The sequence below is a fragment of the Rana temporaria genome, chromosome 2 (genome assembly GCF_905171775.1).
Source record: "Rana temporaria chromosome 2, aRanTem1.1, whole genome shotgun sequence".
In the NCBI taxonomy this organism is placed as follows: Eukaryota; Metazoa; Chordata; class Amphibia; order Anura; family Ranidae; genus Rana; species Rana temporaria.
The window spans coordinates 318,603,823-318,628,701 of NC_053490.1; the positions used below are offsets into that span (position 1 = coordinate 318,603,823).

At 41.0% G+C, this 24,879-nt stretch overlaps 1 protein-coding gene across 1 annotated transcript in view; it reads left to right on the plus strand.

Annotated features, from left to right (window-relative positions):
* PHTF1 (putative homeodomain transcription factor 1) overlaps window positions 1-14,965 on the plus strand; it is a 245,573-nt gene extending 230,608 nt beyond the window's left edge. Inside the window, 2 exon segments of the mRNA XM_040339390.1 lie at window positions 5,926-6,051; window positions 14,492-14,965. Coding sequence (XP_040195324.1) covers window positions 5,926-6,051; window positions 14,492-14,512 — 147 coding nt within the window. The 3' untranslated portion in view covers window positions 14,513-14,965.
* The last annotated feature ends 9,914 nt before the right edge of the window (window positions 14,966-24,879 follow it).

Genomic DNA, 24,879 nt, shown 5'->3' on the forward strand with positions numbered 1-24,879 from the left:
TGCTGGCTAGTGAATAAACACTATAATAAATTGAAAAGCCATTGTATAAAATTGGAGCAAAACAAGTTACCCACAAATTCAGCTATTATTCTTCATCGCAGGTTACAAAATCAGAATTTGTGGTTTGCAGGAAACACAAACACCTTTTTTTTCACTCCACATTGAAAATGTGTCTGACCTTTTCTTTCTTCAATTGTGTTCTGTTGATCCAAGCAATGCCTTACTAGTATTCGTTTTACCTAAACCTTTTGGCACTGGGTTAATGATATTTATATACTGTACTGTGCCCATTGATTGCAGCACATATTTTTTCTGTTTAAAAATCTGGATCAAATTGTTAAGAAGCATAGAAAACACTAGTAAATAAAGTATATTATTTTACCCATAGGGGGTGATAGTGTACCTATTCATCTAGCACTGTAACTATAGTGGCTGCAATATACATTAGTACGAAAGAGCTATCTGAGCCTTGGATTTAATTTGCCATGTATAGGAGGAGATTATCAAGACATGTTTAGGCAAGGTTGCCTTACATTGGCACATGAGATTTTTCTTTAATTTACAGTCGCTGCATTATTCAATTCAAACAAATGTTGCCTAACGTTTCCTAAACAAAATAAACATGTCATTCTATTTCTACAACATTCTATTTCATTTATAGTATGTTGGTATTAATGAATGTGGGATTCTTGAGCCTCATACACACGATCGGACTTCAAACAAACTTTTCCGTGGATTTATGTTTGAAGGGAGTTGGCCGGGAACACCCATAGCATACACACGGCAGGACTTTTCTGCAAACTTTCCCAACATTACATGGTTTTTCTGCTCTTTACCGCCACCCTTTGGTCAACTTCTACTATTGTTGGTTGATTTTAACATTGGTTCTGGGCATGCGTGTTTGTACTTCGGACTAAAGTCCGATGGATTTCTGTACGCACGATAGGACTTTGCACCGTAGGACTTTTGTTGCCGAAAAGTTTGTCTTTTTGCAGAGCGAACTTTTGTCCGATGAAAACCGAAAAAGTTTGCCCGATGGAGCGTACACACGGTCGGATTTTTTTGAAAACTTGCTTATTTTGAAGTTTGTTGTCAAAAAGTCCTACCGTGTGTATGGGGCTTTACACTGGACTACCCAGTACAACAAAAAAAACCCTCTCCACTTTCTCTGCTTACAGCTTAACAATTTTCCCATAGTAACAATGAATGTACCTGGTTCTGTTTAGGGAAACTGCTTTTCTTTAAGATATTGGTATACAGTATTTTTTTTTTTTTTTACTTTTGTTTTTGTAGAGATACACTGTAAATTTTGCTATGTACATACCTGCGTTGTGTACTTTTATACCTTTGCCATGCAGATATATTACAAACATAGGCCCAGATTCACAGAGAGTGAGCGCACATTACGCCGCCGTAGCACACACAATGTACGCTACGCCAACGCAGCGCAGAGAGGCAAGCATGGAATTCACCAAGCCAGTGCTCCCAATGCTGCACTGGGTTTCGAAGGCATACGCCGGCGTAGGGGGAAGTAGGCGTGAGCCATGCAAATGAGGCGTGACCCCATGCAAATGATGTGCCGAGCGGCAGACAGATACGTATCACGAACTGCGCATGCGCCGAGACGTGGACGCATCCCTCTGCGCATGCTCACAACCACGTCGGAACAAATGCCTAAACTACGCCGGATCACTGCGTACGGCGTGAACGTAACCTACGCCCAGCAAGACACGTCCAACGTAAAATACGCCGGCTTGTGTTCCCTGGTGCAGACCTTTGCATATCTGCTGCTGGGTTACACCTCCTTTATGGGGAATAACTTTACGCCGGACGTACAACTTACGCGCACTGTGTCGGGCGCACGTATGTTCATGAATCGCCATATTTCACTCATTTGCATATTTGAATGGCTAATCAATGGGAGCGCCACCATGCGTCCAGCCTAAATGTGCGGCCACCCTACGCCGGCGTAGGCAAGTTACGTCGGCAGGATGAAGCCTGTTTTTTGGCGCATCTTAGTTTGTGGGTCCGGCGCACAGATACGACGGCGCACATTTGCACTTACGTCGGTGTATCTTATTATACGTCGGCGTAAGTGCTTTGTGAATCTGGGCCATAGTATTCCCTATACAAGATTTTGCCAAAACAGTGACTCATGTGGTTGTAAAATTATAAATAGGCTCTCATGCATATGTGTTCTATTTTCCATTCCCGGATTTATCAACTTTTACAACAGCTGCCCGACACCGAGTGCTGGAACTACTAAATAATAATAATATTTTATTTTGGGCCATATTATTTGGATCCAAAGCACACACATACAGTAAAACGAAAACAAAGAAATATTCCAGTAAGCAATAAATGCTTCTCAGCAGTTATAAATCCTCTATCTAAATTTTTATTTTTCTGTGTAGCAAGACCTTGGTTCTGTCAGCGTCCCCCTTGCAATGTAGCAACTTAACAGTAGACTTTCAACAAATAATAATTTAATAACCAATAATTGTGCTTGTTGTGTTGTTCAAGCAGTTTCACCATTCAAAGCACAAGGCAATTTTTTTCACGTTTCAGTAACCAGGGCAGGCAAACATAAAACATAACTAAAACATATGAACTAACCGCTTAAATAAAAGTGGTCCAAACCATTATAGTATCTATTTAATGTGAAGAATAATTATAAGTAATTACTCATAGAAGTTAAAAAAATACTTTGACCAGTTGAGCAGTATATAAATGTATACACTAAATGGACGTTTTCATATTTTTTGTGAAACGTATCATTTGGAAACCTAGGTCTTTTAGCATTCAGTCTGCAGTGATGGTCTTCATTTCAGGGGCAGTGTGACTAAGGTGTGTCACACCATCGCTGTAGCTCACGTGAATCCTGGATTCCACACTTTATGCATGACAAGGTTTCCAGGGTAAATTAAGCTTTTCTATACACAAAGGTAATATGCTAGTAATATACAGTATCTCACAAAAGTGAGTACACCCCTCACATTTTTGTAAATATTTTATCTTTTTTTTTACATGGCAACACTGAAGAAATTACTCTTTGCTACAATGTAAAGTAGTGAGTGTACAGTTTGTATATCAGTGTAAATTTGCTGTCCCCTCAAAATAACTCAACACACAGCCATTAATGTCTAAACCTCTGGCAACAAATATGAGTACACCCCTAAGTGCAAATGTCAAAATTGGACCCAATTAGCCATTTTCCCTCCCCGGTGTCATGTGACTCGTTAGGTCTTAGGTGTGAATGGGGAGCAGGTATGTTAAATTTGGTGTTATCGCTCTCACACTTTCATACTGGAAGTTCAAAATGGTACCTCATGGCAAAGAACTCTCTGAGGATCTAAAAAAAAAAAAAAAACAATTGTTGCTCTACATAAAGATGGCCTGGGCTATAAAAAGATTGCCAAGACCATGAAACTGAGCTGCAGCACGGTGGCCAAGACCATACAGCTGTTTAACAGGACAGGTTCCACTCAGAACAGGCCTCGCCATGGTCGACCAAAGAAGTTGAGTGCACGTGCTCAGCGTCATATCCAGAGGTTGTCTTTGGGAAATAGACGTATAGACGCATTGCTGCAAAGGTTGAAGGGGTGGGGGGGGTCAGCCTGTCAGTGCTCAGACCATACGCCAGACACTGCATCAAATTGGGCTGCATGACTGTCGTCCCAGAAGGAAGCCTCTTCTAAAGATGATGCACAATAAAGCCCACAAACAGCTTGCTGAAGAATAGCAGACAAAGGACATGGATTACTGAAACCTGTGGTCTGATGAGACCAAGATAAACTTATTTGGTTCAGATGGTGTCAATTGTGTGTAGCGGCAACTAGGTGAGAATTACAAAGACAATAGTGTCTTGCCTACAGTCAAGCATGGTGGTGGGAGTGTCATCATCTAGGGCTGCATTAGTGCTGCAGGCACTGGGGAGCTACAGTTCATTGAAGGAACTATGAATGCCAACATGTACTGTGACATACTGAAGCAGAGCCTGATCCCCCTCCCTCTGGAGACTGGGCCGCAGGGCAGTATTCCAACATAAGGACCCCAAACACACCTCCAAGACTACCACTGCCTTGCTAAAGAAGCTGAGGGTAAAGGGGATGGACTGGCCAAGCATATCTCCAGACCTAAACCATATTGAGCATCTGTGGGCCATCCTCAAAAGGATGGTGGAGGAGTGCAAGGTCTCTTACATCCACCAGCTCCGTGATGTCATCATGGAGGCGTGGAAGAGGACTCTCCAGTGGCAACCTGTGAAGCTCTGGTGAACTCGAGAGGGTTAAGTGCTGGAAAATGATAGCCACACAAAATATTGACACTTTGGACATTTTCACTTAAGGGTGTACTCACTTTTGTTGCCAGCAGTCTAGACATTAATGGCTGTGTGTTGAGTTATTTTGAGGGGACAGCAAATTTACACTGTTATACAAGCTGTACACTCACTACTTTACATTGTAGCAAAGTGTCATTTCTTCAGTGTTGTTACTGTACATGAAAAGATATAATAAAATATTTACAAAAATGTGAGGGGTGTACTCGCTTTTGTGAGATACTGTATGTAAAAGCCCTAACTTTATATCATAGGTCTTCTAGTAAGAGAAGCATTAGTAAACATACAGACTTGGGATTCATGGCAGGGGCCAGTAGTAACATTTAAGCCAGGCTTGTCTGGTCTTTTTTAGGCCAATTGCACACTTGCAAAAGTGCATATGTTTCTATTCACTTCTAATGGGATCCAAAACACATTCATGAATTCAACTATGCACCCTACCCTTTAATGCACCAGAACACATTATGTTGCAATGTGCTGGGTAAAAAAACAAGGGTTGGCTAGCTGTTCTGATGCATGGAAGGACCCATACAAAAAAAAAAAAAAACTGCCTCTAGGTGTAACTGGTCACATTAAGTAGATGTAAACTCTATACCCAGTGGAGGTACTATGCTCAGGTGATACACTGAGATTAAACATTCTCCTACATAAGTTGTACCCATTTATCTATTGCCTTCTCTTCTGTACATCCAAAGTGCTGAATTTACAAAGCTTGTCCGACAGTTCATAAAAAAAGTGGGGGTGGTGGGACCTGGAATTAAACTCTACAGAGCTCAGTGAGAGCTGATTGGAGGGATGAAACACCCCCCCTCCCCCCACACAGTTAACAGGAACAGATTTGAGGCCGTCAATCTGCTGGAAGTCCCTCCCCTGTCACCATTTTTCTCTTGGTGTCAGGAAACTTGTCAGAAGTGATTCATGCTGATAGCAGAGGAACGAAGTAGCAGACACAAATGACACTTAGTGCTCTTAATTTAGACGAGTACACACTATAGAGGGATATGCTTTGTTCAAGAGGTTAACAACTACTTTAAGGTGGAGTTAAATTAATATTTTATGCTGCAGTGAAACGGGCACCAAACCAAATATATTATTACATTATAAATGTGTTTAGCATGTAAAGCTTCTTTTGAATCAGCTCAGTGCAGTCCTGTAGGATATACTGCAGGAGCCGATTATACAAATGCTCAGAGAAAATTACATAATATCTGGATACTGACATTTATTGGTAAAAACATCAGATATGTTGATCCAGGGAAATCAAATTGCCTTCTTTGGAATCATAAACAAATTTATTTTCCCCCGCTGGAGAAAACTGGATCATGCTTTATATGAGTTATTTGCCTTCCTCTGGATCAACTGTGGGTATAGGGTGAGGTATATGAAGGTTTTCTATTTGTGGGTGTGTTTTTGTGGTTGGTTGAACTGCATGGACTATTTATTATTTTTTTCCTAATGGACCATTTTCAACCTGAATGACCATGTAACTATGTAATTTGCTAAGAAATGTACTTGCTATGCATTGTAATAATATCATTTGCAAGTCATTGAAAAAAATAATATAGATCTTTTTGTTTTTGTTGCAGGAAATTGACACCCCTTTCAGGCTGTATGGACTTGCAATGAACCCTTTAATTTATACTATAACCCGTGTCGTGATTCTTTCTGTGGTATCTGGTGTTATAAGTGACCTTTTAGGATTCAATATCAGAGTGAGTAATTTATAGTACTTACTGTATGTTTTGTTCTTTTTTTTTTTTTTTTACCTTCTTGCTTTTCCTTTAAAATATTGTGCAAGTACATACTTAAAACACGTCTAAACTATATATAAAACTTTCAGTTCCAATCAAAAAATACATTGCAGGTGCTCTAAAACAAAAGTCTCACAGTTAATTTTAAGTAAAAAAGCATGTCTCCTTCCAGCATGCTGCAGAAAATCTCTCTTGTTCTCTTGTGTGGAAACAGCCTCTCTTTACCCTCTGGTAAATCAATGCTAGAGCTCTGTAATCAGCAAGGAGCAAAAGCTTTGCTTGTTGTAAAGCCATAGGTCTAACTCAGAAGAGGGCATGTCAGACCATTGCTTTCTACACAGAGAGCAAGGCTTTTTCACTCAGGCTTTGGCTACTTTCTAAAGAAAATTTTCCCGTAAAGGCCGTTTCACACCATGACTCGCACATACACGTGCTGTGCATCTCTGTGCTAGTCACATGAAGTGCAATTTCAGCCTATTCATTTGCATGAGTTGAAATTGCGCCAGACTGCAGCAAAAGTAGTGCATACTCTACTTTATAAAACACACAGCAACTGGATTGCATATTAAACCACCGTCACTGCGTTTGCAACCTGCGTTTGGGGGGTCATCGAGTTAAAATTGACACCCACTGCAGATCACAACTGCAGTGAGTTTTAAACACGTTGAGGGAAACGCATGCATAACGCAGGTTTTCTGCATCACGTTCTGGTGTGCACCAGCCCTATAACTTTGCCTTCGCCTTTTGTTTCAGTGCACCGCAAATGTTTTAGATGAATCAAACTGAAAATGTTGTTGGATTTTAAAAGCTAAAATAATATTCCCAAATGCACAAAAAAAACTATGGGCTAGATTCAGGTAGGGGCGCGCAATGTTACGGCGGCGTATTACGGCGTATTTACGCTACGCCACCATAAGTTAGAGAGGCAAGTGCTGTATTCACAAAGCACTTGCCTTCTAAGTTACGGCGGCGTAGCGTAAATGGGGCCGGCGTAAGCGCGCGTATTTCAAATGTGGATGAGGGGGCTTGTTTTATGTTAATTCTTGGTGAGCCGACGTGATTGACGTTTTTTACGAACGGCGCATGCGCCGTCCGTGTACATATCCCAGTGTGTATTGCTCCAAAGTACGCCGCAAGGATGTATTGGTTTCGACGTGAACGTAAATTACGTCCAGCCCTATTCGCGAACGACTTACGCAAGCAACATAAAAAATTCAAAATTTGACGCGGGAACGACGTCCATACTTAACATTGCGTACGCCTCATAGAAGCAGGAGCAACGTTACGTCGGAAAAGCCTTACGCAAACGACGTAAAAAAAAATCCGCCGGGCGCACGTACGTTTGTGAATCGGCGTATCTAGGTAATTTGCATATTCTATGCTGAAATCTACGGAAGCGCCCCTAGCGGCCAGCGTAAAATTGCACACAATTATACGCCGGCGTATTCAAGTTACGTCGGCGGAGGAAGCCTATTTTTTAAACATATCTGCCTTTGAGAATCGGCGTAAAGATACGACGGCGCAGATTTGAAATTACGGCGGCGTATCTGGAGATACGCCGCCGTATGTTGTTGCTGAATCTAGCCCTATGTTTAGAGTTCGATCTGCTCCAAATAACTTTGTTTTAGATGTCAGTAAGAAATATCACCTGACAGCTTCTTACATATTTTAGCAACCCCCAAATATAAGATCTGTTTACCCTTGTCCTGCTGTTGCCCTGACAAAGGAATCCCAAGCTTACAGTTAAGTTTGTCACATGGTGGTGAGGGTAGCAAAGAAAATTATACTCTCTCTGTTGGAGCAAAACAGAATCACCTTGCCGAACTGTAGGTTGAAAAGTACAGCTGTACCATATCTCATTGCAACCAGGGGACCATTATTATTAAAGTAGTCCTGTGGTGTTTACCTTTTTATTCTCAGATACCAAGTTTTAATTTGTTATTGTTCTGAGATCCGATATAGGATAGAATTAATTTCTTAAGAAATAATCTAGGGACCCAAGTAAAACTATTGTGTGACCCCATGGGTCATGACATATAGTCCATACACCTCTGATCTAAAAGGCATGAAGTATACAGTGTTCTGTTTGCTTGTTCTTTCATTACAGACTGTATATATTATCATAATGTAGATAAAGATCACATCATATTTTAGTTATTCATACTGAAATCCAACATTTCCTAAGGGCTTATAAAATGTTTTCTCACAGTCGAGTTCTCACATAACCTTTTGTTTCAAAATTTCCATTTTTAATAGTTTTGCATGATTAAACTTAAAGTGTAGGTCAGGGCAAAATTACATCTCTGCAATGCATACACATTTCCCCTTTACAAACCCTGCAAGAAAAGAAAAATAGTTGTTTATCTGCTATACATGCACTCAGCTTCTAAACATAACATTTTGTGGACTAGTGTTTATGGTGTCAGCCCTGTCCTAGTTGTATTTAACTAAACCACTCAAACATTTGTACCCTCTGACCTCTACATAATAGACACTAAATATTCTGTAGACCAGGATAAGAATGTTTTCAATGGTATATTTAACAGAACAAAAAGGTACAAAGCGAGACGTTCATTTTTTAAGTCCAACCAAAAATGCAAACTGGCCATGTAATTATGTGGTTCACCTTATAAATTGCCATACTTGCCATTGTAGTAAGCTCGTTACAAAAGCGAACATATTTTTATTTATAAAATGGTAGTATTGTATATCTTGTTGTCCCCTCTCGGTGAATAATTTATTTATTGCAAAGTTGAAGAGAAGAGTTCAATACTCCTCAGTGTGATTCCTCTCTTTCATGGTACCCTCAGCTACTCCCCCCACAAATAAGCTTTACTGGATCTACTGATTACCAACCATACAGACCTGATCACAGATGTGGAAATACGGGGCATTTTAGGTAACAGTGATCACAGGTCAATTGGCTTCAGTATAAATCACACAAATAGGAAACATAAAGGGGAATACAAAGACACTGAATTTCAAAAGAGCCAACTTCTCTAAACTACAAACCCTTCTAGAAGGCATAAATTGGGATAAAATCTTAGGAACAAAGAACACAGGTTTGCTTTAAGAGCATATTAAATAAGGGCATTAGCCAATGCATTTCATTGGGTAACAAATTTAAAAGAGCGAGCAAAAGTCCTGGATAGCTTAACTTTAATGTAAAAATGCATATAAAAGCAAAGGAGAAGGCCTTCAAAAAATACAAGGTTGAGGGATCATCATCAGCATTCAGGCTTTATAAAAAAAATGCAACAAGAAATGTATTGGTGCAATTAGGAACAATGGTCTAGCAATTACTTGACTGAGTTCCCTAAGTACCCTCGGGTGCAAGCCATCTGGTCCCGGTGATTTATTAATGCTAAGTTTCCCAAGTCTGATTTTAATTCTGTCCTCTGTTAACCATGGAGCTGCTTCCTGTGATGTGTCATGAGGATAGACTTTGCAGTTTTGGTTACTGAAGCCCTCCGATTCCCTTGTGAAGACTGAAGAGAATAATAAATTCAATACCTTCACCATCTCCCCATCCTTTGTAACCAGATGTCCTCCTCATTCTTTATGGGGCTAAGATAGAACATGAAAGACAATTAATCCCAAGAAATTCTTTAACTATGTAAACAGTAAAAAAGGGAGGACGGACCATGTTGGCCCCATAAAGAATGAGGAAGGACATCTGGTTACAAAGAATAGGGAGATGGCGATGGTATTGAATTTATTCTTCTCCTCAGTCTTCAGGAGGCAATTGGGTGGGCTTAAGTAACCAAAACTGCAGTGTCTATCCTCATGACACATCACAGGAAGCACCTCCATGGTTAACAGAGGACAGAATTAAAATTAGACTTGGGAAACTTAACATCACCGGGACCAGATGGGTTGCACTCGAGGGTGCTTGGGGAACTCAGTCAAGTAATTGCCAGACCATTGTTCCAAATTTTTACTGACAGTCTACTGACTGGAATGGTACCAACTGATGGGAGAAAAGCCAATGTAGCAGCAATATTTAAAAAGGGTAAAAAAAAAAAAAAAACATCCCTGGGAATTACAGACCAGTTAGCCTAACATCAATAGTATGTAAGCTCTTGGAGGGGATGATAAGAGATTATATACAAGATTTTAGTAATGAGAACGGTATCATTAGCAGTAATCAGCATGGATTCTTGAAGAATTGTTCTTGCCAAACCAATCTTTTAACCTTCTATGAGGAGGTGAGTTGCCATCTAGATAAAGGAAGACCCGTAGACGTGGTGTATATCAATTTTGCAAAAGCATTTGACACAGTTCCCCATAAACGTTTACTGTACACAGTAAGTATGGATTGAAAACTAAGCAAGGCAATAACTTCTCCGCAATAACTTCTCCCCAGGATGTGCAAAACAATCTGAATTAATGGGGTGAGCAAATGAGGTTCAATGTAGAAAAATTTTAAATAATGCATTTGGGTGGAAAAAATACGAATGCAATTTATACACTGGGGGGAGAACCTCTGGGGGAATCTAGGATGGAAAAGGACCTGGGGTCCTAGTAGATGATGGGCTCAGCAATGGCATGCGATGCCATGCTGCTGCTAACAAAGCAAACTGAATATTGGCATGCATTAAAAAGGGGATTAACTCCAGCAATAAACTCCAAGACTCTGGTCCGGCCGCAACAGGAGTATACTGTCCAGTTCTGGGCACCAGTCCTCAGGAAGGATGTACTGGAAATGGAGCGAGTACAAAGAAGAGCAACAAAGCTAATAAAGGGTCTGGAGGATATTGGTTATGAGGAAAGGTTGCAAGCACTGAACTTATTCTCTCTGGAGAAGAGATGCTTGAGAGGGGGATATGATTTAAATTTACAAATACCATATTGGTGACCCCACAATAGGGATAAAACTTTTTTGTGTAAGGGAGTTTAACAAGACACGTGGCCACTCATTAAAATTAGAAGAAAAGAGGTTTAACCTTTAACTACGTAGAGGGTTCTTTACTGTAAGTGTGGCAAGGATGTTGAATTCCCTTCCACTGGCGGTGGTCTCATCAATGGTTTCAAGAAACTATTAGATAAGCACCTGAATGACCACAACATACAGGGATATACAAGGTAATACTGACATATAATCACAACCTACTGTGTAACCAATAATTGGCAGCTAAGGCTGAGTGCAAAATAACTGCCCCAACCACAGCTTTAACAACTGTAAGCTAAGAGAGCTGGGATTGTGATCAGAAAATGCTGTCTAAACACAAAGTGAGCTGTCATTTTACTTTGTCCTGGCCACACATTAATCTATTTTTCCTTCAACCAGCGGGTTGAAAAATAAAATAAAAATAATGATCCGTTTTCCCAATCCACACATTAAAGGCAGATGGGGGAAATCACTCCCAATGTGGCTTTGTATTCTGACAGAAGGAAGCCTTCCCCGCCATCAGAACACTCTGATCAGTGTTGCAGGCTATAGTCTGCGGCACTTATCGTTTGTGATAAGCTCCCTTTGTTCCAGCATAAACTAAACTAAAAGGCAAAACTTTTTTTTTGTTTTGTATAGAGTGAAGAGGGATTAAAACACCTGATTTGCCCTGTTTACCGTTATCCTTGGGAGTGAAAGTAAAACTGTGCTGCCCACTGTGTGGACACCACAGTGGTATAGTGGTTAGCACTTTCGCCTAGCAGCAAAATGGGTCACTGATTCAAACCCAACCATGACATTACCTGCCCGGAGTTTGCATGTTTACCTGTGCGGGTTTCCTCCAGGTAATCTGGTTCCCTCCCACACTCCAAAGACATGCTCTGGTAGGCTAATTGGATGCTGTCTAAATTGGCCCTGCTATGTGTATGTATGAATGTGAGTTAGGGACCTTTGATTGTAAGCTCCTTGAGGGCAGGGACTGATGTGAATGTACAATGTATATGGAGAGCGCTGCATAAAATTTATGGCGCTATATAACTACCTGAAAAAAGTAATAAATAAAATCCCAAATTTATGGGTTGTTCCAAGAAGAGTAATGGAGAGACAAACTTCCAATGGAGACACTAGTTTTGGTGACCTAGGGGGCCCAAGGTATTCCCTTAATTTGCAGGATTTCCTCTGACCTTCTGGTTTAACTATGGCACTTGAAGTGAAGGTAAATCTCCCCAATGGGATGCAGATGGAAAATATATAACCCTCCTTTATCTAAAATCAAAAACAGGTTTTGCCTATACTTCTAACTTAAAGGGTCACTAAAGGAAGTTTTTAAAAGGAATCAGTTAACTATTATGTCTCTATACCCTGTAAACAGTCATTTGAGCAAAACAAATGTTTTCCTTTACAACTCCTTTAACATTTGCTGAGGCTGTTCTCCCGTACACTGCCTCAGGCAAAGTAAAATGATGGCTCACTTTGTATTCAGAGAACAGCTCCAGATCACAGTCTCAGCTCTCCTTGTTTGGGTATGGCAATACTTTTGGTGTTTGGGTGTAGCTCTACTACTCCTCAGATACAAATTATAGGTGACATAGTACTAAGGGAGGAGTTGCAGAAGACAGAAGCAAATAATCTGAGACAGCGGAAGTGTCTTATTCTTGAAAATGTTCTCCCATTTCTGACTCTCCAATAGGTTAATAAAATAATTGCCCAGAGGTGGCAGTAGGATGTACAAACAAAGCACAATATTTATCAATTTAAATATGATGTTTGATTGGGTTTGACAAAAACATAGTGCTGGAATGGCCGTAACGGTTTTCTCCTATCAGCTGGTGAAGCAGATTGTGCCAGCCTCTAAGCCATTTTTAAACAAGTCCATGATCCTCCAGGCTGCTTATAAATAAATTCTGTGTTACTGGTAACTAGAGCCAGACACTGTTATAGTATGTGAAAGGCAGAAGCTGTCTGTCTGCTGGTGGTACACATCTAAAGCCTGGTATTACCTTCTGCGCTCCACCATGTGACTCACATTTGATTTTTTAAACCACTAAATTACACTGTACATGATCGATTATGACATGATTTTCTATACTGCCGAATACCTATAATCTGTGCTGTTTAAGGACCCTGGAGTTCAGCTTTAATACAACATAGATGTCATTGCAGGAGAAACAACAATGATTTTCACATTTACCCATTGGTTTTCTTCATTAGCACTTCATCCAATGACTTCTTACTCTTCAATGTGCTGTAGAACAGTGGGTGGCTCTGTTATTACTAATTAGCTTGTAATATTGTCTGTGGTGGTCCCCTTGAGTGAACAGTTAGAGATCATGAGATAAAAGACTTGGCTGTTTTCTTGGCTATTGGTTGATCTACTTGTTTTTTTTCCTTTTCATCAAAAAAGCTAGAGAAAAAAAAAGTCAACAAAACAAATAAAGAAAACAGTATAGCATTATAAGCTTAAAGGGGTTGTAAAGGTACACTTTGTTTTCCCTAAATAACTTCCTTTACCTTAGTGCAGTCCTCCTTCACTTACCTCATCCTTCCATTTTGCTTTTAAATGTTCTTTTTTCTTCTGAGAAATCCTCACTTCCTGTTCTTCTGTCTGTAACTCCACACAGTAATGCAAGGCTTTCTCCCTGGTGTGGAGTGTCGTCCCTTGGACTACAAAGACAGCTTTGTAGGCCACCAATTTTGAATGTGACAGTGGGTAGATGGGAGAGGAACCCCTTTCTTCTGTCATGTGGGGCTTGGGGGACAGGGAGAGGTGCTGGAGCATGTTACACCCTAAACATGGGTATAACATGCTCCAAAAGATGAACTTGGCATTTTCTTTTCATTTTAACATTTCTTCAGTTGCTTCCTGGTTATTGGCTTAGGCCAAAATTATGTCATATATCCCAAAAGTCTTAATTGCCATTTTTTTCCTTTCATCTGGAGGTGGCAAGGAAGGTCTTTCCCAGCTAAGCACACCCTCCTGCCTGCATGCCTGAGCTAAGGACAGATGGTTCGCAGGAAGTAAATGCTACAAGAATCACCTGCTCTTACTTAAGATGTCCACGGCTAGAAATGCTAGTGGGGGTGTTTTTCAAAGTGATTTCTCAACAAAATAAATCATGGAGACATGAATGGATGGGGGAGTTTGCTTTAAATATTAATAATGAATTAAATAGCATTTTTGAATTTGTGGGACTCAGATACAGTTTAGTTCTGCTTTGGGCCGATACTGTCCTATGGGTGGATTGTTTCTTAATGATGGACTAAATAATGTAGACTAGCCTCATGCTGTTATGAATGCTTGCAAAGATTCAAATCAATTTGCTGTTCAATTCTTTGCATTTTCTCCACTTATTTGATATATTATGCATTATAATTTTGTTACTGTGTTTATAAATGTGATTTTTTTAATGAAATACACTTGTATCCGTAATAATTTCTGCTATGTTGTGTACAATACTTTGCAATCCAGATAACAGTAATTTCTCTAACTCTTTTGCCCTCTTTTCACAGTTATGGAAAATTAAATCATGATCTTCCACAGTAGAAGAAAATATCTATGCAGGCACACTGAATTTGGTGCTGGAACCCCTGGCATTCACAGGCAAGCTTGGGCATCTGAGCTGCATGTTGCAAGCTTTGCATGAACAGGAACCACAGGAATATGTATTCCAGTCTAGACGTTATTTCAAATATGCCAAATTAATTTTTATAGCAGAAATTTATTCTATTTTATGGAAAAAAAAAGAAAATTATAAATGTATTTATTGATTTATAAAGGATGAGTTTTTTTAATATTAAGTACTGTATTGTAAAATGTATCAGGTACACCTCGGATTAAAATGTACATAATGTATAATAATTTGTTTAACTGAATGGGTTAGAATGAATGGGCAAAACTGCCCATGTGCCAAAGTGTATTTTTTTCTTTGTCAGATGTAGGCCTCATGCACACTGGGGGCCAGATTCACAGAAGAAATACGCCGGAGTATCTACTGATACCCCCTGGCGTATTTTCAAATTTGCCGCGTCGTATCTTAATTTGTGATTCACAAACAAGATACGACGGCATTTGGCTAAGGTCCTACAGGCTTACGGCTTTGTACGCCTTCGGATCTTAGGCTGCAATACTGGGTGGAGTTTGCGTCGTTTTCCAGCGTCGAGTATGCAAATTAGCTTTTACGGCGATCCACGAAGCTACTCGCGTGCGTTACGTCGTCGCAAGTCGTTTTTTCCCGTCGCAAAGTTAAGCCTGCTTTTTCATGGCTTAAAGTATGGCCGTCGTTCCCGCGTCGAACTTTAATATTTTTTTTTTTTGCGTTACGCACGTCGCCATTCACAAACACGTCGTAATTTCGCGCAAAGCACGGCAGGAAATTTCCAAACGGAGCATGCGCAGAACGTTCGGCGCGGGAACGCGCCTAATTTAAATGGTACATGCCCCATTTGAATTAGGCGGGCTTGCGCCGGACGGCTTTACGCTACGCCGCCGAAAGTTTACACGCAAGTGCTTGGTGAATCAGGCACTTGCGCTGAAAACTTGCGGCGGTGTAACGTAAAGACGATACGTTACGCCGCCGCATTTGTACCTGAATCTGGCCCTGGATGTTTTTTTACAGCTGCTTCTAGGGTTGTCAGGCTAACATGCAGGGGAGTTTAACCACTTGCTTACTGGGCACATATACCCCCTTCCTGCCCAGGCGAAATTACAGCTTCGGGTACTGCGTCGCTTTAACGGACAATTGCGTGGTCGTGTGACGAGGCTCCCAAACAAGATTTATGTCCTTTTTTTTCCCCACAAATAGAGCTTTCTTTTGGTGGTATTTGATCGCCTGTGCAGTTTTCATTTTTTGTGCTATAAACAAAAAAAGAGCGTCAATTTTGAAAAAAAAATATTTTTTTTTTACTTTTTGCTATAATAAATATCCCATTTTAAAAAAACAAAAAAATGTTTTTCTCAGTTTAGCCCGATACGTATTCTTCTACATATTTTTGGTTAAAAAAAAATGCAATAAGCATATAGGGACTGGTTTGCGCAAAAGTTATAGCGCCTACAAAATAGGGGACATAATTATGATTTTTTTTATTATTTTTTTTTACTAGTAATGGCAGCAATCTGCAATTTTTTTATTGGGACTGCGACATTATGGTGGACTCATCGGACTCTTTTGACACATTTTTGGGACCATTCACATTTATACAGTGAACAGTGCTATAAATATGCACTGATTACTGTATCAATGGGACTGGCAGGGCACATCACGGCCACCGGGCACACGCATCGTGTTCCCAGTAACGCAGCGGGTGAGCGCGCGCCGTTGGCACGCACGCGCCGTTGGCACGCACGCGCCCCCTAGCGGCTTTAAAAGACGAGGACGTCATATGACGTCCTGTCAGAACAACTGAGCTACTATGCCGCGGTCAATTGACGGCGGCTGGTAGATAAGTGGTTAACGGTAGAAAAAAAATGCCAATTTGTCCATGCACACATAGGCTTTTAGCAGCATTTAGTGGCAGGAGAGTTTAGAGACTGGAAAGAAAATCCACTGCCTGTGCACCCAGCAGAAGCAGAGTTCTTGCAGAAAAAAAAGCTCGATGCTGCTAAACCAGGGGTTGACAAAATCCGGGCGCCTGGTCGCAATTGGGACAGGAAATTGTGACCTGGCGCCCGCGGTGGCCGGTAATTGAGGCCGCGGCCTCAATTACCGGCCACGGCGGGGGAGGTGGGGGCGCACGGAGGCACAGGATCCTGTGTCTCCGTGCGCTCCCTCGCCGCGCGATCGCGGCGGGCCCGCGACGGCCGATAATTGAGGCCGCGGCTTTGCAGCCTTGTGAAGTCCCAAGCTCTTCCTTCGGTGAGCTGTGACCTTCTGTGAGCTGGCGCCATCTGGTGGTGGCAGTTGGCATTACAAGTTAAACAGCTGTTCTAATGTGTAATCTTTCACTTTTTTCACTGCCATCTCCTTCCCTCTAAGTAGAACCCCCAAACATTATATATATTTTTTATTCTAACACCCTAGAGAAAAAAATGGTGATTGTTGCAATACTTTCTGTCATGCCGTATTTGCGTAGAGGTCTTACAAGCGCACTTTTTTTGGGAAAAAATACACTTTTTTATAATTAAAAAATAAGACAACAGTAAAGTTATCCCAATTTTTGTATTGTGAAAGATAATGTTACACCAAGTAAATTGATACCCAACATGTCACGCTTCAAAAATGCGTCCGTTCGTGGAATGGCGACAAACTTTTACCCTTTAACCACTTTATCACCGCCTGCAGTCGAAATACGGCTGCAAAGCGCTTGCTTAACTCTGGGAGGACGTCCATGGACGTCCTCCCAGAATCGCGCTCCCTCTGGGGCGCGCACACGGGAATGTCCGTGACCGCCGGGTCCGCATCACGGATAACGGTAAATCGCTGCTGATAGCGGCGGTTTACCACATGATCGCTCCGTCCAATGATGGAGCGATCACTTGTAAACAAACCGGCGTCATGTGATGACGCCGGTTCCTCCCTCGCCTCTCTGTACCGAATGGTACAGTGTGAGAGGAGAGGGGGGGGAGAGAGCAGATGCAGCACGAGTGCTGTGGGCTGGATCTGTGACACATGCAGTCACAGATCCAGCCAGCCATCCATCCCTGCTCAGCCATCCCTGCCCCATACTGTGCAATACTACATACCTATACTGTGAAATACTCTGCAATACCCCACACTACTCTGCAATACCCCACACTACTCTGCAATACCCCACACTACTCTGCAATACCCCGCAATACTCTGCAATACCCCACAATACCCTGCAAAATCGCCTATGGGGATTTTTAAGTAGCGAAGTTTGGCGCCATTCCACTAGCGTGTGCAATTTTGAAGGGTGACATGTTGGGTATCTATTTACTAGGCGTAACTTCATCTTTCACATTTATGCAAAAGAATGAAGAAAAAATACCAAATTTTCTAAATTTTAAAACAGAAACAACGAAAAATTCATTTTTTTTTTTACAGAATTTTCAGTCTTTTTTCTATTATAGCGCAAAAAAAAAAAAAACCCAACGGTGATTAAATACCACCAAAAGAAAGCTCTATTTGTGTGAAAAAAAGGACGAAAATGTAATTTGGGTACAGTGTTGTATGACTAATTGTCATTCAAATTGTGAGAGCACCGAAAGCTGAAAATTGGTCTGGTTAAGGGGGTTTACGTGCCCAGTGATCAAGTGGTTAAAATCTCCATAGGCGACGTTAAAAAAAATCTACAGATTGTATGTTTTGAGTTACGGAGGAGGTCTAGAGCTAGAATTATTGCTCTCGCTCTAACGATCGCGGCGATGCCTCACGTGTGGTTTGAATACCGTTTACATATGCGGGCGCTACTCACGTATGTGTTCGCTTCTGCGCGCAAGCTCGTCGGGACGGGGCATGTTTTCTGGCTCCTAACTTTTTTAGCTGGCTCCTAGATTCCAAGCAAATTTGTGAAACCACTAAGCACGTTTAGCACTTCAGCATTTATTAATTTCAGTAGCCACAATAAATAAAAATGTTCCCAAACACAGACCATTGCTAAACTCTGTTTACAATAAACTAGGGTGCATGAGGCCTTAGTGTGCTACTTTGATTCACCAGGGAAAAATACATTTGGCACAAGAAATGTATGGAACGTAGATGCTCGGTTCTTCTAATGAAGAACATTTTAGTGTATTTTTGAAAGAAACTGTGAGCAAAGACAAAAATAATAAATCCTTATGGTTTTGCAATGTAATTATCCTAAATTTGTATATTTTCCTGTCTGCGTTTTCTTTTTATTTTGGTCCCAGGTTTTATTTCAAACATGAGTACTGTATGGATTCATTCAACTTCCTGTTGCTTAGGACTGCTGGGAATACTTTGATTTCTTTTCTGCTTTGCACACAGCTCTCTCTGCCGGAACCTACTGCGGTCGAACTACAGCTAAGGCTTACTTCCAGCATTATGGTTGGATATACACTTTTGAAGGGCATGTTGGACCTTTAGCTTTACAACAGCAGGACATTTGCGGATTGTCTATTTACTGGCTTAGACAAAATGTTAAATCAGTCTGTCAGAGAATTTCTGTCAGAAATGGCTGTGAACACAGCAGTAACAGCCTGTCCCCTTAAAAGCACAATGTATTTGTGGTTAGAATTATGTGCCACAGTAAACAGGCGCTCAACAGATCCGTATTCAACTGGAATGTCAAAATTTGCAAGGTACCTTAATTGTATGCCACGATGCTGGGTGGTGGACTCTTTGCATTAATCTTTGAGAATTAATCATCTCCCCTGCTGTATACACCTCTATATTTGTACATCCTTAATTGGGATATGGAATTATATACTTTAGTCTCAATGCAAGTGCCAGATGTTATATTTAACTGTAAATTGATCATCTATTTACAAGCCCTTTGTGTGCGACAACTACAAGATTGGGTTAAAAGGGTGACTTAAAGAAGAATTCCTTCCTAAGACTATGTTTAAAAATGTTCCCATCCTACGTCTATTACCTATGTTGTCTAAGCGCTATAGAAAAATATATGGATACTTACCTATTTATAGTCCACTTCAGTCCAGTCACATGATCCTCTGTGTCAGTCAGTGGCAGCTAGAGAGATAGAGGACATGGCTGAAAATCTGGGAGCCATGTCCCAGTTGTTCATGCTCCATCTCCCCCCCCCCCCCTGCAGCTGCTTCTGCTGACTGACACAGGGGAGTCAGAATGGTGGATCACATCACTGGAGTGGACTAAAATTAGATAAGTAAACAACTTTTTTTTTACACAGAATAGGTAGCAGGATGGGAGAAAGAATATTTTTAAACATAATGTTAGACTGGTAGTCCGCTTTAAGTGTCACTACTGTTGGTTTTGAAATAGAGATAGAAGGATGGCACTGGAAACTGGTGCTATACAGGGATTTAGATATATACACTGTAGATTTTGTAAGTTTGCCCACTTACAAAGAAATGTCTATAATTTTTGTCAAAGGTGTATTTTAAATGATAGAGACAGAATATCAACCAAAAAAAATGAGAAATTTGCAATTGAGTTGCAGTTCAGTGAAGAGCATAAGTATTTGATCCCCAAGCAAAACATGACTTGGTGGAGAAACCCTTGTTGGCAAGCACAGAGGCAAGACGACTCTTGTAGTTGGGGACCAGGTTTGCACACATCTCAGGAGGGATTTTAATCCACTCTTCTTTACAGATCTTCTCTAAATCCTTAAGGTTTCTTGCAACTCGAAGTTTCAGCTCCCTTCAAAACATTTCTATAGGATTAAGGTCTCTTGAGCCACTGCTTTTGTTGCATTGGTGGTATATTTCAGGTCAGTGTCATGCTGGAAGATCCATCCATGACCCATCTTCAGAAGTTTCTCATCAAAGATTTTACAATACATGGCCCCATCCATTGGAACCTTAATGCAGCAATATCAGCTTGTACCTTGAGCAGAGAAACAGCCTTAAAGCATTATGTTACCACCTCCGTGCTTGACTGTAGGGATGGTGTTCTTAGGGTCATAGTCAGCATTTTTCTTCCTCTAAACACAGCGAATCGAGTTAATGCCAAAAAAACAAAATTTTGGGCTTATCCGACCACAGCACTTGTTCCCAATCCTTCTCTGAATCATTTAGATGTTCATTGGCAGACTTCAGATGGGCCTGTACATGTGTCCTCTTGAGGAGGAGGACCTTGCAGGCACCGCAGGATTTCAATCCATGGCGGCATATTGTGTTACCAATGGTCTGTTTAGTGACTGTGGTCCCAACTGTCTTGAGATCATTCACAAGCTCCTCCGATGTAGTTCTGGGCTGATCCCCCCACTTTTCTCATGATCATCCTTACCCTATGAGTTAAAATCTTGCATGGAGCTCCAGACCGAGGGAAATTGACAGGACTAATCTATAGCCAGTCTGTGGGAGCCAGAACTATTGTTGGTTGGTAGAGGATCAAATACTCATTTTACACACTGAACTGCAATTCAATTAATAACATTTGTATCATGTGTTTTGTTCTGGATTTTTGATTGATAATTTGTATCCATCACTTAAAACACAACCTAAGATAAAATTTAGAGACCCTTCATTTCTTTGTAAGTGGGCAAACTTACAAAATCTGCAGAGGATCAAATAATTATTTCCCCCACTGTATATCCTCAGGTTTTAATTTCTGTCTGTGACAGAGATATAACCAATCTATTGAAAACTAGTAAAAAAGTAGAGGATACAAACAGAAACTGTCCATAATATGCTGAAACCATAATTAAGCAAACAAGGGCAAATCTTTTCTGCCTTCCTCCTTTGTAGCATATTGTTTGCCGTGTTTTACTACCTATCAACAAATGTAGTTGTTTGAAGAAGTTTCAAAACAAATGATCTGCAATGTGATGGTTATCATTGCTTCTCTTGTTAAATGAGATTGTTACTGTTGTAAGGAAAATTCAGTAAAAAAAGAACAAATTGACATAAGAAAAATCCCTCACCAGTGCCATGGAAATGGCCATCAAAGGTCAGTTGTTTTTTTAACAGGCCCTACAAGTAGCAAGCTGATTATTTTAGCAATGATTCCATAAGTGTATATGAAAGATATGCTTTGTTAGACCTATTCCACACAGGCAAAGGGATTACAGTTGTCATTTGCATTCATTGCAGTAATTCACACATTAACACACATTGCGGTGTCATTCATTTTTAAAGGTATGCCAATGCATTAAGGTGCTATGTATTCGAGGAAAAAAAAGGGGGGTCAAGTTTCTTTTTTTGTCAGTTCTGGTGCATTGTCAGCCCATTCATTTTAAAGCGCCGTTCAATGCCAGGCCCCAGAGCCAATGGACATTGAGGCTCGGCTCACATATGAGCCACATTCGGCTCACAGCAGGGGTCCAGTGCATACTGGTTCATCATTTCAGGTTCGATTTCAGCCTGAATATTGGTCTGAATTCGGACCTGAAATTGACTAAGGCCCCGTTCACACCTATGCAAATTTGTTGCGGCTTAAACCGCATCCAATTCACATAACATTATAAAATACATTGATTTTAACGAGGCTGGTTCACATATGTGCGATGCATTTGCACTGCGCATTGCCCAAAAAAAGTGTGCGTTTTCTAGGTATTGCGGTGCGGCTCAGGTGCGAATTCAGGCCAATTATCTTCTATGGGCACGCAAATGTGTTCAGTTCTCATCAGGATTTCTCTCCTCACTACACTTCCCCCCCCCTCCCCTCTCCCAGGTCTCCAAATTTGCAGCTAAAACGGAGATGATCTGCTGAACAGCTCTCTTATCTCTTTGCAGAGATAAGAGAGCTGGAATTGAACCCAGCCTAAAAGACGCACAGCATTTTTCTGCAAAATGCACCAGTCCTGCTGCGGAGATATGTGAACCAGCTCCACAGAGAGTCGGTCAAAATCTCCTGCTATTGCGAATTGGATGTGAGGATCCAGTTCACAATGGTGTGAACCCAGCCTTAGTCTTGCCAGACACAGACACAAAAAACTGGGGCCAATCAGTATTTGGAAGTAATACATACACTGTGCATGCTGATATGCAGTGTTTGCACAAAGGTATGTCTCTGTGGTTAATAAAATGTACTGCGGCACTGATGCATTACAACATGCAATTATCATAGAAACAAATTGTTTGGTATTAATAAAGCTGAAGTTTAATCTGCTTATATTTTGTCTTCCCTGGTTCCTCCTTTCTACCTCTCATCAATGTGCTATGTCTAAATAAAACCTTTCCATTTTCATTACATACTTTATTATAGACCCAATCACTGGGTCCCTGTGCCTCTCTATGCAATGTAGACAGATCATAGCTAGTGGGAAGGGCCAGCAGGGTTCTGTACATCCTGAAAATATCACAGCACCCTACCTCTGTACTCCCCTCAGGAGTTAGGAACCCTGATGCAAGTTATGGGCTGGCTCTTGGGAGAAGTTATGTGAATATCAAAAGGCCTTGATGGGTAGATATCAGTCTGGAGGGTGTTCCTAATCAGACTGTAAATACATGCACACCACCAAAGGTAATGTCCATATATAATGTCAAGCCTCCATGTTTGAAAAAAGGAAAATAGAAATATAGTGTGCGGGTCAGGGACGGTAAGAAAATGGGGTGGGCTTTGTCTTACTTGCTGCAGCTTCTAATGCACACTGTAGAAAGCCCGCTGTATGCAGCTAAATCAGAGTAAGCCATTTCAGTACAGGTAAAGAGCCTGTAAAACTAAAAGACTGAACAGAAGGCTTGAGTTCAGCTTTAAGAGAGAGAAGATTTTTTCAGTGTTTCATGTTCCTAATGCCTCGTACACACGACCATGACAGCTTTGGCCCGGGAAAACTGGCCGTGTGTATGCCCCATGGCAGTTTTCCTGACAGGAAAACCGGTGGCAGTTTTCCTATGGGAAACACTGCGGTGGAGCATACACACGGCCGGGTTTTCCTGGCCAAAGCTCTCATGGCAGTTTTCCTGTCAGGAAAACTGGCCGTGTGTAGGGGGAAAAAGCTGCCGAGCCGGTTCTCGGCTTTCCCCTCGGGATTCCCAGCGGTAAAAAATCCGCTGGGAAACCCGTACACATGTACGAGGCATTACAGATGCTTAAGGACAGGGTTAAGAACCACTTTTTTAAAACAGAATCCTATATTTCACTTGGCCTCACCTTCAAGGTCAAATCAATATCACTGCCTGTTGTCCATCGCTGCATAAGCTGATACAGCACCTGTAACTGCTGCCATTCCTTTCTCAGATGGTTAGTGGAAGGTAGTAGTTGCTCTTTCAGCTTTTGCCCTAGCTAAAAACATGCTAGTTTGACTGCCCTGAGCCAGTGGGCAGTGACTAAAAGACAGACTTGATAACACTGTATGGTAGAAATTGTTTTCTTGGGGAACTATGAAGCTTCCCTAAAGTTTTTGAAATGTTTATGCATGTGATGGACAAACTGAAGGGCACTTTAATCAAAATAAGCATACACTTCATATTTAAATAGTACCAAAGCCCAAATTTATATAAAAAAAACAAGTTTGGCTGAAGTGACTAGTTTTTGGCATAAACAGGTTGACTGGTACCAATACAAAAGTATCTGTATAAATATAAAAGGAGACTTTTAGTAATATACGGCCAGTTGTCTACATTCCTGCACACTCACCCAACCTGTGTACCTGAGGTACCACTAAGAAACACATCAACAAAATTGACAGCTTCCTTCCTCAGTCTTCATGTGTACTCAATTTCCCATCGCTAGCCTGCCCTTCTCTAGCTTGTTGTGAGGCTGTCTGCTGTATACAATAATATAAAGAAGCCTGTACTGCGTACACAGGGAGAATTCACACACATGCAATGATGGTAGAACGTTCTCAACTTAAGTATGATTAACAAAGACTTTTACATTGTTAAGAGATAAGGTTAAACCAAGTTACATCTGGCTGAAACACTACAGTCCTAGTAGACAGACATGTTTACATTTTTCACATGAGCGCATAAAGAAAACTTTAAGGGAGAACTCTACGTGTATAACAAAATAAAATAGAGATTTGCAGTTGAATGTCACATGAGGTAACAGTCAGCCAATTTTATCACTGTGATGTGTTCAAAAGTGCAAGCCCAAGCATTGCTTCTGTGCCTGCCTAAAGGTTGCTCCTGTCGTTCACTGTGATCTATACTCTACTGCTGGCCTCTTTTCTCTGTCACATGCAGTGGTAATACAGGAATTACTAAATTCTTCAGAACTTGTGCACAGCAGGCCTGTGTGGTGGTTATTACACAGCTTCTGCACAGTCAATGTGAAAAAAAGTGCTCAGTTATGGATCCAACCCTTGGTATAAAAAAAAGGAGGTAAAAGAAAAAGCCCAAGCGAAGTGCTAAATTACTGTTGGTCTCCGAAAGCACAGCTCACTATCAAGATAGG